This window comes from Microtus ochrogaster, chromosome 2 (genome assembly GCF_000317375.1).
Source record: "Microtus ochrogaster isolate Prairie Vole_2 chromosome 2, MicOch1.0, whole genome shotgun sequence".
Classification (NCBI taxonomy): Eukaryota; Metazoa; Chordata; class Mammalia; order Rodentia; family Cricetidae; genus Microtus; species Microtus ochrogaster.
This window is the reverse complement of record NC_022010.1, coordinates 62,416,220-62,433,115: the sequence shown is the minus strand read 5'-3', so window position 1 is coordinate 62,433,115 and position 16,896 is coordinate 62,416,220. Positions and strand designations below refer to the sequence as shown.

General features: G+C 42.0%; 1 protein-coding gene across 4 annotated transcripts in view; it reads right to left on the bottom strand.

Annotated features, from left to right (window-relative positions):
* Positions 1–9,166, bottom strand: part of Cblb (Cbl proto-oncogene B) — a 186,948-nt gene extending 177,782 nt beyond the window's left edge. For all 4 annotated transcript variants that reach the window (XM_005345058.1, XM_005345059.2, XM_026786262.1 and 1 more), the window contains exons 1-2: positions 9,080–9,166; positions 7,665–7,846 (exon numbers count right to left, since the gene is read on the bottom strand). In XM_005345058.1, the coding sequence (XP_005345115.1) occupies positions 7,665–7,832 (168 nt within the window). In that variant the 5' untranslated portion in view covers positions 7,833–7,846; positions 9,080–9,166. The remainder of the gene's footprint in view (positions 1–7,664; positions 7,847–9,079) is intronic.
* Positions 9,167–16,896: the final 7,730 nt, after the last annotated feature.

Sequence of the window (16,896 nt, the reverse complement as noted above, 5' to 3'; positions counted from 1 at the left end):
AAAAAAAAAAAAAAAAAAAAAAAAAAAGACTTTAGCTATCTCTTAATGGAAATGTACAGCCAAAAAGTAATAAAGAGGTTTTAGATTAGCTAGCATACCTTTCAAAGAAGGTTGGCATCAGCTCTAAATCTATGAAAGAAGTTTTACAAAACCAAATGGAAATGGTAAGCAACTGTATCTGCACTGTAAATAACTTTCATTCCAAAGCATACTTCAATTCATGGAACATTCAATGATACTGAGCCAAGTCACTTAATTCCAAACCAAGTATGTATGTTGTGCTGGAGATTTGACCAAGGGTCACATTCAAGCTAAGCTTACATTTTACTACCACTAGTTAAACCCCAAGAACCCATGTATCTCTCTGTCTCTTTTTGATTGTATTTTAATTACATTTCTCCATTCCCCTTCCTCCCTCTAAACCCTCATATATATATATATATATATATATATATATATATATCCCCCCACTCTTCTTCAAATTCATAACCTCTGTCTTCATCAGTTGTTATTGTATGCAAGCATGTATTTGTTTATACATTTATATTCCTAAAAATAATCTATTGAGTTCACATAATGCTACACATATGTATGTTTTCAGGGATGAGGGTTTGTCATTGGACAAGTCCCAATGGATACAGCCACAAAACACTGCCACACCTAACTCAGATTTCGGGATCATTGCAGGAGAGAAGGCAGGAAGATCAGGGACTTAGCTGTGAGATTATGCTTACTGTAAGATGAAAAACTAGGCTTGTAAGTGCTGCAGGAATTCCTACTGCCAGTAGCTTTTAATTACCCGCCCAATCTTGGGTGTGCCCTCTTATACTATTTATGCCAATGTAAAGTGTGCATCTACCCCTTTTCCTGCTGCAGAATTCAGTTGTTGTTCCCCATTCCAGCAGAGGATTGTGATCTGTGAGTCTACCCCTAAATAAATAACCCTCTATTATACTCAATTCTGAGCTAGTGTGGGATTTCTTTTAAGTGTCCTTCTTCAATGTTAGGCCTCACCAACAGAACCATGAACATGGAGGACACCAATGCACATGCCAAAGTGCACAGGGGAAAAGCCCATGATGCCTCAAGAGTACACAAAGAACTACAGACAACTGAGTAAAGCTGGGAGCTGGAAAAATAGTCCTCCCCAAGGAAGAGCACATCAATTGGGTTGGGTATCTCATATTCTGAAGACAGAAATGTGAAAGCCTTGCTAATAATGTTTACAGAAGAAGAGCAAGCAAGGAACTCTCAATTCCTTCTCCAGCACCATGTCTGCCTGCACACTGCCATGAAGATAGTGGACTGAACCTCTGAAACTCTTAACAGTTCCAATTAAATGACTTCCTTTGTAAGAGCTGCCATGGTTGTGCTGTCTCTTCACAACAATAGAAACCCTAACTAAGACAGTGAGCTGTACGTATTCGTCGAATAATATCTAAAGTTTCTTTCATTAATTAAAAAAAATGCCACCCTACAAACACACTCTAAAATATAAGCATTAAATATGTTGAGGCAGAACAAATAAAAGTGACATGGCAGCAATATTATCACCACAGGATGTATTTAAGATGATCTTTAGCGTGAAGGGAGGAAACAGGCTTCCATTTATATTTACATTATTTGCCTACTTCATTGCTAAAAGACTGATCTATAATATATAACTTTAAGATATGGCTCAAACATTGCCAGTATCTTAAAATCGTAAACTACTTGCCAACCTGACAGGAAATGTACACCTTCACTCAGAACTCCCCTCTGTGCGCCTCACTTCCCTCTTGCCTACATGGAAATTCTAACTATCTGGTTAGTTAACTATCAAGGCTAGTTCTTCTAGGACAGTTTCCCCTTCCACATTTGAATCTAGAATGCCTTCAGTTATTCCGTCTTCTCGTACACCTATTATAATGTTCTATTTCTGTCTTTTTCATGCATGGACAGATAACATGTACACGCACGTGCATGCGCGCACTCACACACATACACACACACACAATTAATTTTAACCCTCAATCAATCCTGAAGCTATCACAGCCTTGTTTCCTGTTGCTACAGTTGTAGAAGCACTCGCTAATCTCCATACGCATTCTAATCTGGCCCCATCACAAGTGAATTAATGTGCCAAAGTCAACAATAGACTCTGATTAGGAAACCCAATGACTTCCTAAGTTTTACCCTGTTTAGTTTCTCTACTTAAATTTAGCTTCACAAGAACTTGAAGGAATTTTCTTAACTCTATCTGTATCCAGAATCAAGACACAACTCAACTTTTCCTACCTTTCCATTCCAATCCAATGTCAAGATTCTCTTCCCTTTACCACTTCTAAAGAAATGCCCCTCCTATTCCCAAGAACTGGTTTTTTCTGCCTCTGTGGCTGACCCTACTGCTCTGCATGAGAACTCCTTTGTCTGAAACGCTCTGCCTCTGAACACATCCACCAAATACATATCCTGGTTTCAAATTTTCTCTACACTATATACCCAATATTCTGACTTCAAAATCAGTTTCTCTCTCATAGAGCATACGCAACACAAGACAAACAGATACAGCAATCTTCAAGCCCCGCCTTTCCTTTCCTGGGCCCCATCTCATTAGGGGCTCCACTGCCTTCAGAGTCAACTAGGCTGAAAACCTCAAGAGTCACTTTCACTTCACCTTCTCTCTCATTCTCCAACCCTCAAGGCTCCCCAAGACCTGCAGCTTGTCTTCCAAAGACCTTCCACTTTTGCATCACACTTGCTAAACCCACTACCAACTTTCTAGACCGGTTCTTTATCATTTCTTACCACACTGTTTTAAATCTCCCTGTCCTCATTCCTCCTCAGCATCACTCCACCCTTCGGAGTGGGCAGAGGAGACTATGACAGACTAGCCTTGATTTCTTTTCTCACCCTGATCAAAAGCTTTCAGCAATTTTATGCCAACCAAATAACATGAATGCAAATGCTTTGAAGATACTGAGGTCTCTGTCATCCTTTTCCACTCTACTCTCTCCTCCTCAGCAATCTCCCTTTATTCCTTCCAACGAAAATGCTTTCCATCCCTCTGCCTCAAGCTCAAACCATCTTCTGGAACACTTGGTCAGCACCCTTTCACCAGCTTCTCGACTCCAGTCACATACTAGGTACAGAATTGACATCATAGTACAGCACTTATTTAACATTCTGTGTGTGTGACGCAGTTATCTACAAATGATAACTGACCATGGCTAAGATTTGAAAAATTAAAAAAAAAATCAGTAAGGAAATTGACAGCATCGAAAACAGCTTTGGAAAGAAAAGAAAATCTAAAGGTTAAACAATTTTTAAGAGTTAGAAAAAAAATGATTAACTAAGCCGGGTGGTGTTGGTGGTGCATGCCTTTAATCCCAAAATTTGAGAAGAAGACGGAGGAGGATCTCTGTGATTTCGAGGCCAGCCTGGTCTACAAGAGCTAGTTCCAGGATAGCTAGGGTTGTTACACAGAGAGACCTTTTCTCAGAAAAACAAAACAAAACAAATAAAAAAAGATTAAGCAGCTAAAGTTTGCGCAGAGCCCTGCTTTCTAGCACAGGAATACAGCACGTTAACACGTGGAGGATTCCCTTCGAAACTTTCACTCTGGCACATAAAGGAGTCACTGGCAGCAAACCTTAGAATCACGCCAATTATGTCAGCAAAAATTCAAACCTTAATTCAGTGATAAGCAAAATTGCCCCAACAGCTAGTGTGTTATTATACCTAATCTAGATTCAAAATCTGTGTGATCTTGTCTTAAGAAAAAAAAAAAAGGAAAGAAAGAAAAGAAAACAAACCAAAAATACCCTAGAGATGTAGCCCAGGGGTGGGCAGCGCACCTGCTCAGTGTGGATAAAACACCCAGTACCAGTCAAGGAAGGGAAACTATACTTTAAAGCTTGTAGAATCTTTTTCAGATGCATGAAGAATTCAACTTTTAATATGTAATATTATAATACTATTATTTTAAAAATACTTAAATGCATAATCTATACATCACTGATGGATAAACTTCAAATTTCATTCTGGTGAAATTATACACAGAGAGAATGGATTATTTCAAGTCTAATTGATGGGCTCTGGATAAAAGGCAGGAAAATGCTACTTGGCATCATCACTTTCTAAGTGCTTTTAACACTTATATACAATGCAACTTCAAATAAGTAGCGAGGACGGCAAGAGAGAAGCACAGGCGGGGACTCAGCTTGCTCTGCTCTTTAGCATCAATTAATTATTTTCTCATTTCCCAAGCACCCATGGACACTCAGGGCATTCAGCATCTATTAGAAGGAAAATGGTTTCTTCTGTTCTCCATCACCTGGCTCCAACTCACAAACTCCGACTGGCAAACCACACTCAGGAACCTCACGTTAATAAATTATGACCCCAACCACACAGATTAGCAATCATTTCCTTACCCTCACTTCAGTATCTCCAACAGGAATGCAATGCAATAACGCTGTTCCTAAAAGGCAGAATCCAGAACCAAAAAGAAAAAAGCAAAAACAAAACAAAAACAGTGTCCAGAATGAGGTAGGTGTCCTCTAGTCTGCCTCCACTGTGTTTTGTCTGAGTCTACGCTCCAACCTTTCCCATACCCTACAACAACTATCAACTCAGAGGGCCAGTTCTCATACTGCCCTCCTGATCTTCAGACTAAGGACAGAGATACATTTTATTTAGTCTCCCCCAGCAATAAACACTTAGTAATACACAACAGACCCTCAAGTGTTTAGGAAACCATGCCTGGAACAATTTGGAACAAATTGCACATTTCCTCTGTGCGTATTTAAACCTATATGTGTAGTGAAGAACAGTTCTGTCAGCATTACCTATAAGACATCCACTGATGTGCAGGTTTGGGGTCAGTCTCTTAGACGCATAAGAAGAGCTAACACCAGAAGACTGTCGAAACGGGATGCCTTGGGATCCACCCTCATTTTCTCAGGCCATGCACTATGTGAACTCTGCGTTACTGATTACAAAACATTACACACTTTCTTACAAAGGACACAAGAAGCAATTGCTTTCTCCTTTTCTTGGTGACCTTGGAAAGAATGCCTGCCCTGGGAAAACAGAACAAATAGTTGCAACTGAATTCTTAGTTGATTATCTTAAAGTTCCAGAGAGCAAGGAATAATAAAGCCATACACTTATGAGGTGTCCTGTATGGCCCGAGACTGAGATACTGTCCCCTCTAAAATGAGTTCTGTCACTTAGTTATTACTTAAAAATAACACTTTGAAGACCTCACCAAAGGAAGAGGATTCATAAAGAACACTGTATCATTACACTTACACCTGACTTTTGCTTAACAACCCATTAGACCAAGCAAACATCTGTTCTGCTAGTCACAAACTGATAGCACTAGAGCTACTTTTCCAAAGCTAGGTCATATAGCAAATGGTAATACTTTTGTCCTAGTAATACAGTTCCTGAATAATCATCAGATGATGTGGACATTATGCGCCACTTCCTTCATCACTGGCAAATGTCAGATGAACCCATGTTGGGGAAGACTTCTACATTACAACCCTCAATAACATGTTGCCAATCAGGATCGGTAGTTTTCAGTGCCTTTCTTTACTGTGTGATAAGGGTAGAAATAAACACGCCAAACACCTATGGCAAATGATGTGAGTTTTTCCCCACAAAGCCACAAATGTATTCACATTGTCTTCCCTGTCAAATAATGAAGATGAATAGGGAAAGCCATATTGCTACAGATTTGCCAACACCGGTACCCACATCCCACTAAGTAGAGACTTGGGGTAAGAGAGTTCCCTGTGTGTCAAACTCCTCAACTGGAGAAGTTAAGTTTAAACCAACAAAAGGGTTAATAAAATAAACAATGGCAGGTGTTCAACTGTCAAAGAACCATCCATTGACTATAACTCATGGTGAGATTAGAAGCAGTTAATGTGTAGCTAAACAACTCATCATAGAGCGAAATTATGCGTACCACGTTTTTTTACTATTTCATTGACTTGACAGTAATGACTGCTTGCCACTTCCTTATATAAATCTTTTTGATTTTATGTTCTAGCCTTCAATCGCAAATATATAAATGCCAACTATCTCTGGGATGGACAAGGACCATATCTTCTGTGAAATCCGACCCACTTGACCACTTATGTAACAGACAGAAATGGAACAAACCTTGAATTTTTTTCTCCTACCACTAATGAATCAAGCAATAGGATGACCTTCAAATGCATACTCTACAGAAAAGCAAAGAAGACTCACATTGTGCTTGCCAAATACATGCAGTTTTTTCCAGCTGCATATTTTTCATTCTTAAGTGTCCAAGGCTAAAACCAAAACCGGATCCCAAGCAGCAAGTTGCAATGTTCTATCATCATGACATCATTCCGTCTGGAGCACTTTAATATAACAACTTGAAGAAATTGGCAGAAGCTTAAATAGGTCACACTGAAGTCCAAACTAAGGCGATTCACCTGGTTAAAATAGTCTGGGGCTGCATTTGACATCAGTAGCTGTACAATGCCATGCCTGCGGTTTAGGTATCTTAACCACAGCCTCCATGAGGATACATGAAAATAAAGGGAACAGTGTCACCTCCCAGATTGTCACTACTACTCTGTAACAACTTCTTCTTCTTCTTCTTTTTTTTTTTTTTTTGGATTTTTTTCGAGCTAGTTTCAGGACAGGAACCAAAAAAGCTACGGAGAAACCCTGTCTGTAACTTCTTTGTAGGCCAAAGCAAGCAAAGGTAAAGCCATTCTATGTTCTCAAACAAGCTTTGGCTTCTCATCACAAACAAGGAGCATCTTTTTTAATGTCTAAAACGCACATAGTCCAACAGCTTCAAAATCATAAAGCATGAACTTGAGGGAGAAGAAAGCGCCACATGTGTCTCAGAAGCCTCCTCAGACAACCAGCTTTACCCCGGGGTCCTGGGAGGTGCTCACACTGCCACTTTAACTGGACTTTTCTGAGAACTGACATCCAGTCTGGTTTCTTCTTGTGAAACTACAGTTCATCTAAGAGCAACAAGCAGAAACCACAGAAGTTTCTGAAAGTCTCAGCCCCACACAACCTCCAACATACATTTTCCTTTCACAATAAACAATGTTCCCTCAAAAAGGCTCAAAGTGGAACCGTAGGTGAAAGAGGCCAGAACGATGATGCCATCAACAGTGAAGAAGAAAAAAGAAAAAGAAAAACTTTCTTAATGATGATGTGTTGACACAGAAAGAATGGAAACTCCGTGAAGCCCTGGTTCTTTCCCCAGTGACTGTTTCTACATCACACATGTGGCTGGCCTAAGTCTGCTCCAGCCAAGCCTTTTGCTCGCTTACTGTTTTCAGCCTTTTGTTATCTAATAGCAAAAGAAACCCACCAAAGACTAAACAAACTTCTATACCATACTATAGCCATACACCCACCCAAAGCAGCCAATGGTAAAAAAAAAAAAAAAACCCTCTGGATATCTGAGTAACATCCAAGAACTCTGGACCTTGAAAAGCAAGACAAAAGGTTAAACGGGGGGGAAAAAAAATCTTTGCTTTGAATCCAACCTTTCCGAACACTGAGTTGAGGAAAATGGCCCAACACAAATCCTGAAGAGCTTTGCCACAATGATGACTTTTTAACCGCATGTATAAATGCGGAAAACTGCATTCAGGCACACGCGCTGAACTCACCACTTTGTCCATGAGTTTCCAAGTCTTCTCCACAGTCCTGCGATCAGCTGCAGCTTGCTTGGGGGGTCCCACTGCATCCTGAATAGCATCAATAATCCCCAAAATTCGACCCTTGCGGGGGTTTCCTCCTCGACCACCAGGATTTCTGCCATTCATAGAATTTGCCATCTGGAATCTTAGTCCTTTTTGCAAGGTAAATATTTAAAAAGAAGAAAAGTTATAAAAGTATCTTCCCAACAGGAAACTGAACCAAAGAGCCTCGCCTGTACCCACTAATGACATTCTCCACCATCGTGAGACAAAACGGAAGGTCCCAACTTCAACTTTTTAGTAACCCGGTGTAACTACATTCTCCACGTTAGGAACTGTAACGCTAGGTTTGCTTTCACGATAGTAGAAGTTAAGGATCGTCTTCCTCCTGATGATCCACACAGCTCACCACCAACAAAACAACTTTTAACAGATAAGAACACAATGTTCCTCCCACTTCTGCTGCAATCCAGATTCAAAATACCAGAGCTATAACCCCTAAAATTCATGTTGGGAGCTTCACTCAGAAGCCTCCTTCACGCTGTTATATTTCGCCAAGTTATTACATAAATGCAAAGTGCTCCGCACACGCATAAGGGGCAAGTCTGTTGTCAACAAAGGCAGAGGGCTTGGATTTCCCCAGGCAAAAGCCAGCAGCCGCGGACACACAAATAGTTCTTTAAAGCAATGCGGTGAGTAGTTTTTCCCTAGAGCTAAGTAAACCAAGCAACAAACAAGCCTTTCTTAAAAAGCGGTGAGAACCCGGCAAGGGTGGGCACGCACAGCAGAGTTCACTTCTCGAGTGGCCCCTAGTCTGCCTACCCGGGATCAGAAGATCCAAAGCTTTGTTTCAGGGCGCCTTTGCCCCTTCCCGGCTCGGGCCTCTCGCCCGCAACTCGGGGGTCTGGGAAAAGGACAAGGAATGGAACGAGGATAAAGTATCCCAAGCCCGAGACCTGGCCCCGGTGTCCCACAGCCTGCCCGATCCAGTCGCACGCACCTCCCACCGGCAGCGACCAGCCTGAGTCCGCTCCCTCCCGGGCCTCGGGCCAGCCAGGGACTGCTCTTTAAATCCCCACTTGGCTCAGGCCCGCTGTGGCGACAGCAGCTGGAAGCCAGGACTGTCCCCTCTCCCTGATGGCCCGTGCCCAGCTTCAGGGCCTCCGGGTCAGCAAGCAGCGCCCAACTTCGGGGTGCCCGGTTCCCTCCTCTACTCAGGTTACCGCGGCCCTCCCGAGCCACGCGTGATCGCGGGTTCCACTCCACACACGCTGCCCTGGATGGGGTGGTTCGGGCGGGGACTCTGTGGAATCGCCCTAAGAGAGCGCTCGGGGAAGAAGCCACCGAGATCTCGGGACACGCAAACATGGGGACGCGGCAATTACCGTGCAGACAGCTTCACGCCCGCCCGGCTGTCCCGCGCCACTCTCGGGAGGCCGCCGCAGCGCCCGCCGGAGGAGGAGACCACTCACTGGCCACCCCACCCCTGAGCCATCCCCAGAGACCAGGGCGCGGGGCGGGGCTGGGGCGGAGCCTCAAGCCGCCGAGCCAATCCTGAGCGGTTGCTCTCTGTTAGACAGCGGGCGGAGCCAATGGGCGGGACGAGACGCTCCTCCCGCGCTACCCCCAGGTCCACGTCCTCCCCGGTACACAATGGCCCCAGAGGAAGGCCCGCTCGTCCGCATCCCACTTGGAGAAGAACTCGTAGGGAAATGGGCCTAGGGTATCCTGGAACCAGAAGTGGGACAAGGAAAGGAACTGGAAAGTAGTGGCAAGGCCCCGGGGAGCTAACCAATGAGGGGTGCGCAGGTGGGCGTGAGCGCCCCGAGCGGGAGTCTAAGCCAACTGGGGCTAAAAGGCGGGACTTCCTGCCCACTCACCTTCCTAGTCTTTGTTTCATAGCAACAGAGTACCCGCTGCCAGAGTGGTGCTACTCAGCTCTGGGCGGGTCCCAGGCTTAAGAAATTCATCTCCCTAGGGCTGCCAAACTCAGCTACTCAGGACTGCAGCCAAATAGGTCCAAGACCGTGTTTCTTGTTGGCTGTCAAATAAAGAGCAACAGTCCCCTCTCTTCTAAGACGAAGGGTAACCTCACACACTGTAGGCGAAGAGTAAAACCCGATTGCCAACTAAAACTTCCTAAATTTCAGAAATGCTTCCCTTTTACTATTAGTTCTAGAGGGATTCCAGATCAAACATCAGGCTGATGAGAAAGCAAATAGTTGACAACCGTGGCTAAATAGTGTCTGCGAATGGTGCCAGGGCAATGAAAGTTCCATACAATGGGGATTACTAATAAATCTTGCACCTTTTTGTTCTGTACAAGTTTCTCCATAAATCTCTGTAAAGAACTCTGCAGTTAGGTTTTTTCTGAGTCGCTTTTCCTCCTTGTAGATGAGTCTCCATTTTAATCACAACCTTGTATCTGGCATTCTCTTCCAGTGTTCATCTCTTTCTGGGACTCCATCCTTGATGTCCATATATAAAGAAACATGTCTGGTAAGGCTTAAAATGAAATGCCAGGGCTCAGCTGTCAACATAATCTTCCCTCAAACAAATGCTTGTACTTCACTCTATTTGGTTCAATCCCATGCTGCAACCATTTGTTAGAGGTTTACATACTTGGAAAGTGGTTTTCCCCCTGAAGTTGATAGAACAGGATAGACCTTATTATACCTTGGGCTCCTGGACATGATATTCGCATACATTACGCACACACACGCACACACACGCACACACACACACACACACACACAATCTTTCTCTAGCCAATTATCTTGACAAATGTGTCTCAGAGTTCTGTCCACTCCCTAGTATTTTAGTGCTAGGCTCCCTATTTGATATAAAATGCGCTACAATTCTAAATTCAGATAGTTTCTGTTTTTGTTTAATGAAAACAAGCAAAATGTGGCCTTTTAAGCAGTCAGGCAATGAAGTATGATTCTGGAAATAATAATATCTGTTGTTGCTTCCTTACTAATAATTAGGAAGTAGTTCCCTGTTCTACATATTAAAACAAGTACAGACCTCGATATCTCCTCCAGCAATTTGTATTTCTCTTACTGCTTGTAATAGTAGCTACAGTTCCTAAGTGGAGACTGTATAAAAGACGACCTTTGTGAAGTTTAAAGTGAATGCAATGTCACCGGGGGACGTGAGAAACAGTGGGGACATGAGAAACAGTGGAATTCCTACCTAAAAGGTCTTACAAGTACCAGGGTGGCCAAGAGGTGAAAAATACAACCCAATTGGCTATTTTGGCTTGGTTTCCTATTGCTTGGATAAATATCATGACCAAAACCAACTTGGGGATGAAAGAGCTTGTTTGACTTACTTGTCCAAACCATCACTGAAGGGAACAAAGGCAGGGGCTGTGGAGGAATGCAGCTTACTGGTCCGTTTTCAAGGTTTTCAAGGAGTGCTTTCCTATACCACCCAGGACCACTTGTTGGCACAACCCTCACCCCAAGTCGGGCTGGATCCTCCAGCATCAATTATTAAAGAAGGAAATGTTTCCACATAATTGCCTGCACACAATCTGATGGAGACAATCCCTCAATTAACATTCTCTCTTTCCAGGTGACCTTAGCTTTTGTCAAAGCAAAGAAAAGAACCTCATTGGCCAAAAGGACATGTGGGGCCCCAAGCGAGAGACCTAATGGCAAGGGCACATCAGAAAGTTTGCAGAGACAGTGATGAACACTTGCAACTTCAGCAAGGAATATTTAGTAGTACTACATGCCCAACTGGGAAAAATGTAGATTGTATCACTGGAATTAAGCATGTCTAATGTTCTTTTAAGGGGAAAAAATGTGACAACTGTCTAAGGAAAATATTGCAGACTTTGTCCAATTGTTTTTTTTTATGTTTTCTTCATAGTCAAAAATAATTCCTGTGACATTAGACCTGGGTTGGAAAATTAGACTTGAGTATAAAAAAATGTCAGCTGATTCAGTGGGCCACTTAAAGATATCAGATAGGAAAAACATGACAATTCTATTTTTACAAATAAAAAATTCACTTAATTCTCAAATCCAGCAAGGTGTTCTTAATCTACCTGCAGACCTTCCAGGTACATTTACAAGGGGTATCATGACACAAAAACAGAATACCATAAAAACTATGCTAGTCTCCCAGAAAAAAAGGAGGACCACAAAATCACAACTAGGAATAAGAACCACATGACCTAGTTATGGTTGGGCTTAGCAAGCCACTGCTTGGAAAGAAGAGTACAGTTCTGTCCATTCTTTAACACATACTAACAACCGACAGTGAAGGATGCTAAGTCATGGAGTGGTCCTCCAAGTACAAATTTGAGCTTAAGTAGAATGCTTACTGAGCCAAACCGTGGTGGTGCATGCCTTTAATTCCAGTGCTCAGGAGGCAGAGTCAGGCAAAACTCTGTAAATTTGAGGCCAGCCTGGGCTAAAATAGCAAGTTCCAAGATAACCAGGGTTGTTACACAGAGAAACTCTGTCTTGAAAAACCAAAATAATAATAATAATAATAATAATAATAATAATGACTTACTGTGAGCAACAAGGATAAAGCAAGCAACTTAAACCAAATACAACCTTACTTCTGAAGCACAGAGTCTGAAAGTGAAAAATCTAAGTACACTGGTGTGCCACTGTTTCCTCAAAAATTCCTGTTTCCATTCTATAGCTCTAGTACACAGCTTCTTGTCCTCAGAATTTCTCATATTGCAAACTGGGTGGAGACACTCCAACCATTATCGCCAATTTCAAGCTAGCAATGAAACTGAGAGGCAGAGGGATGAAGTGAATCTCCATTAGAATCAATTTCTTTTAAATAATCATTAGAGAATCCACAAATATTCCTCACAAATGTCTCAAGGCGAGAGCTTAGCTGTAAAAAAAAAAAAAAAATGAAAGGTGATTGCTTGCTTAATTGTTTTTCTGCTAAGCAAGGAGGCCAACTAAAATTTCAGGCTTTGCTTCTACTTCCTATGTTAATCCAGTTCTACATCCTTTTCTGCCTCACTGTATGCCCATATTTCAGTAGGCATTCCCCACGCCTCACTCACATGCCCTTTTTCTGAAGTTCATAGAAATAATTCTACATTTTAGCAATTTAGGGAAAAAAGTTAAAATCTCAAAATTTTGCTTTAAGATTTTCTCTGCAATTTGTTATGCATTTTAATTCTCAAGAACTTAATGAGATATTGAATTTTCACATCTAGTTAAATATATTGATTCTGAGTTCCTAAAGATGAAGGGGTTCTTGTAGAGGGTCACTTCACTCATCTGGGCAGATATGAAATTTTGCAAATTTATTCCCAGTGATAGGACCATCAAGGATATAAGTGATAAATTAAAATTGCAGGAGATTAATTCATTTTATGAAACAATGTAATTCTGCAAAAATAATTAGTATTAAAGTCATATTAGTGTAAGTCAGTTAGATAGTTATTTTCTACTCAAAAGGTCAATTGAAGTGCAGAATGGATATGAAAATCAAAATAGAAAAATCCCCTCACAAGTAGCTCTAGTAATGCAGAAGGAATCAAATACATTCCAGCGCTAAGAAAAGTCTCATTCAGTGGTTCCTCAGTTCTCATCCACCAGATTAAAAAAAAAAAAAATGTGTGAGTTCGAGACCAGCCTGGTCTACAAGAGCTAGTTCCAGGACAGGCTCCAAAACCACAGAGAAACCCTGTCTCGAAAAAACAAAAAAAAAAAAAAAAGGTTTTAAAATATTTTTTTATTATTTGGAGATGCAAAAAATATTCTAGGTATGTATAAGTTGTGATTTCTAACTGTTTTTTACTTCACTATTTGATACTCTTCTTGTGCCTGAAGGCTGCCTTGATGCTTTCCTGTTGTAATAGGAGTGGTGGGGCTGCGTCCCCGGCATCCCGGCCGCCTGACTAGCTTATGCCCCAAAATAACAACACACATATTGTATTCTTTTAAACACTGCTTGGCCCATTATATCTAGCCTCTTCTCGGCTAACTCTCGCACCTGGACTAGCCCATTTCTAATAATCTGTGTAGCCCACGAGGTGGCTTACCAGGGAGACTCTAGCCTACGTCCATCCTGAGTCGGAGCTTCATGGCGTGTGCCCGGGGGAGAGGGGAGCATGGCATCTCCTCCAGAGAGCAGAGCTGTCGAGTCTGAGCTCACTTCCTCTTCCTCCCAGCATTCTGTTCTGTTTACTCCACCTACCTATGTTTTAACCTTTGAGAGCCAAGCAGTTTCTTTATTATAATTAACCAATGACCTTCCTCCATCACTTTCCCCTATCCCCTACGAAGGTATCACACAGGCAGCAACAGCTGAAGGGACAGGAGCCCGTGAGGAAGGAAGTTTATGCACACAGATGTGAGTGTGTATTACAAGTGAGATCACTTGTAAATTGTGAGGGTCACGGACCCCATCTCAGTGACAGTGTAGGCTGAGAGAGCATGTGGATCTTTTGCACTGGCACCAAGAATTGATGCTTTCCTGGGGACAGACATGGGGACATGTAGGAGGTGATGTCTAGATTCCAGCTTTAAGGACTTGAGCCCTTTGGATCTGGTAAGTGATAGATTCAGTCTATAAGTCTGCTAAGCCTGTGTCTTTTGGAAAGCCCTAGAAAGGAGTGAGATGGAAGTAGTCTGGTCTGCACCAGACTTTCCATATGGCTGTGTCAATCTCAGCCCTGTGCTTCTGTTATAAGGCCTGAAATGCCTGCAGTAGCCCCATCCAGCTCAAGGAAGTCTGCCTTCCCTGTGACTTCCCCACTAGTGGATTGACAATGATAAACACATAGTTGTTTTGGTCACTTCTACAAATGCATATGTATAAAGGAATTTGATGATCAAGAATCCAAGCTTATTTTTAAGCAACCACTAGAACTCCTCTTTCTCCCTCAATTCCTTCAATGTAAACGGGACTGACTAAGCAGGGAGTTTTCACTGTAGCCTGACATTGCTGAAAAGTAGGCTCTCCTTCACTCCCATCCTTTCCTTGCTGGATTGGTTGTGCAGAACACGAACCTACAGCACCAAGCTGCAGACTTGTCCTGCCAAGTGTAGCATTTGGCTGTAGTCTACAACAAGGAGGGAAGCAATACCGTCACCATCACCCGAAACTCACAGCCATCATAGTAGCTCAGAAATATTAATAATCCTCTGTGAAACGTCTAATATATGCCAAGAACTATGCTGGGTACCAGGAAATGTGATGATGATTAAGCACCAGGCATTCACAAAGAGAAAGCAGGCACATAAAAAGATGCTTATAGCTGAAGTGTTGAAAACTGTGATTTCTTAGGGAAAGGGCACTATGATAAGCTTAGGAAAGGTTGCCAAGGATATAAAAAAATAATTAGTAAATTAGTAAATCAGGACATATAAGAGAAGATAAACAGAATTGGCCAGCTGTGGTGAACCAAGGCCTTACAGTCCAAATACTTTTACAACTAAAATGGGAGAATTGCAGTGGTCGTAAGGCTATATAAAAGTCCCCAGGAAGCCTGAGATACAGAGTGATACTGTGTTTTAAGAAATTCAATGGAGAGAAAAGGAGAGAGAGAGAGAGAGAGAGAGAGAGAGAGAGAGAGAGAGAGAATAGGATTAGCAGTGAGTCTCACAGTAGTGTTATCCTAGTTAGAAGACTGCTCTCGTGAACAGGGGCAGAAAAGAAACCATGTACGTACAGAAAATGAGTGAGCAGTTAAGTTACGTAAGAAAGAAAAATGGTAATCAACATCAAAAATTGTCAAGCAGAGAGCAAACAAAATAAGCTTGCATGCCTGATTAAAGAACTTGGATTTGTTGTCTTTTTGATAGAAAACCACTGAAGAGTTTGGAGCCAGGGGAGAGTACATAGGAACAGCAGACTCACGTGAGATGATGTGTAAAGTGTAGTTTTGAGATGACCAGGTTGAAAATGGAGCTGACACAAAGAGCATGGAAAGTACAATGTCCATCAGGAGATACACAATGGCAATGATGGGACCTGAGGTGGAACAGTGGTAACTCCAAACACAAGCAGTGTATTCAAAACTATTAGAAAGTGGTTTCCCATCCCCTTTATACATGCAAAAATTCCCAAGCTGTGCACAAAGAGTCTGTCTTAATTGATCTAGGAATTTTTAAATCTCCCCTGGTGATCCTAGTTAGCAACTAAGCCTGAGAACCACTGATTAGTCCTTTGAGTAGCCCCTGCTAATTAAAGGAATATGTGTGTACAGAAGATGAAGAAGGCAAGGATGCCTGCCAATTTTCTAGCTTTATTCCCAGTGAAAGATGACTTGAGAAACTCTCTCTCATTGAGGTGATCAAGGGAAAGTCCATCTTCAGGAAAGGAGAAATGAATTTGCTTTTGAATATGAGAACTTTATGGAATAAGGGTGTGTGTGTGTGTGTGTGTGTGTGTGTGTGTGTGTGTGTGTGTGTGTGTGTGAGTGTTCCAATAAGGCTTCTGAGATTATTAATTTGCCTGTATTGACAGGTGAATAATAGTTGCAAGTGCTACATAGAACAAAAACTGTATCAAAGGGAAGATTAGAAGAATATTAAGTACTCAGCTGCACACTGAGGATCAACAGTCAGAGAAATGTAGAGAACAGAAAAGAGAACCCCAAAAGAAAGAAACTAAGCATGGTGCATGCTGGGTAAGGGAGGACTGGTGCTATCATGAAAAAAAACAACAGCTTCCAAGCCGACAGTGGACACAGTTGTTAGAAGACTACAAAGTTTCTGAAGAACGAACAGCTGAGAGATCGCTTGTGGTCTCTCATACTATCAACCCAAGAGTAGCTTAAAGAATAGGAACTGAAGGAATGATAAGTAGATGCGTATTAAAAAAACAACTGTATAAAATATGAAAAAAATGTAGACAGTTTCTGCACAGGGACATAAATGGTATCAACACGGAGACACAAAAAAAAATTGACAGGAAAATTAAGTATGTGTTCTCCCATTTTAGTTGTAAAAGTATTTGGACTGTAAGGCCTTGGTCCACCACAGCTGGCCAATTCTGTTTATCTTCTCTTATATGTCCTGATTTGCTAATTTACTAATTATTTTTTTATATCCTTGGCAACCTTTCCTAAGCTTATCATAGTGCCCATTTCAGGTTCCCTATCCTCAGCTGCCCCAGGAACTAACTGGGGACCTCGCCTTAGGCACCTGGAAGCCCCTCTAGGGTGGGGTGGGAGGGAGGTAAGGGGAGATGGGGAGAAAAAAGT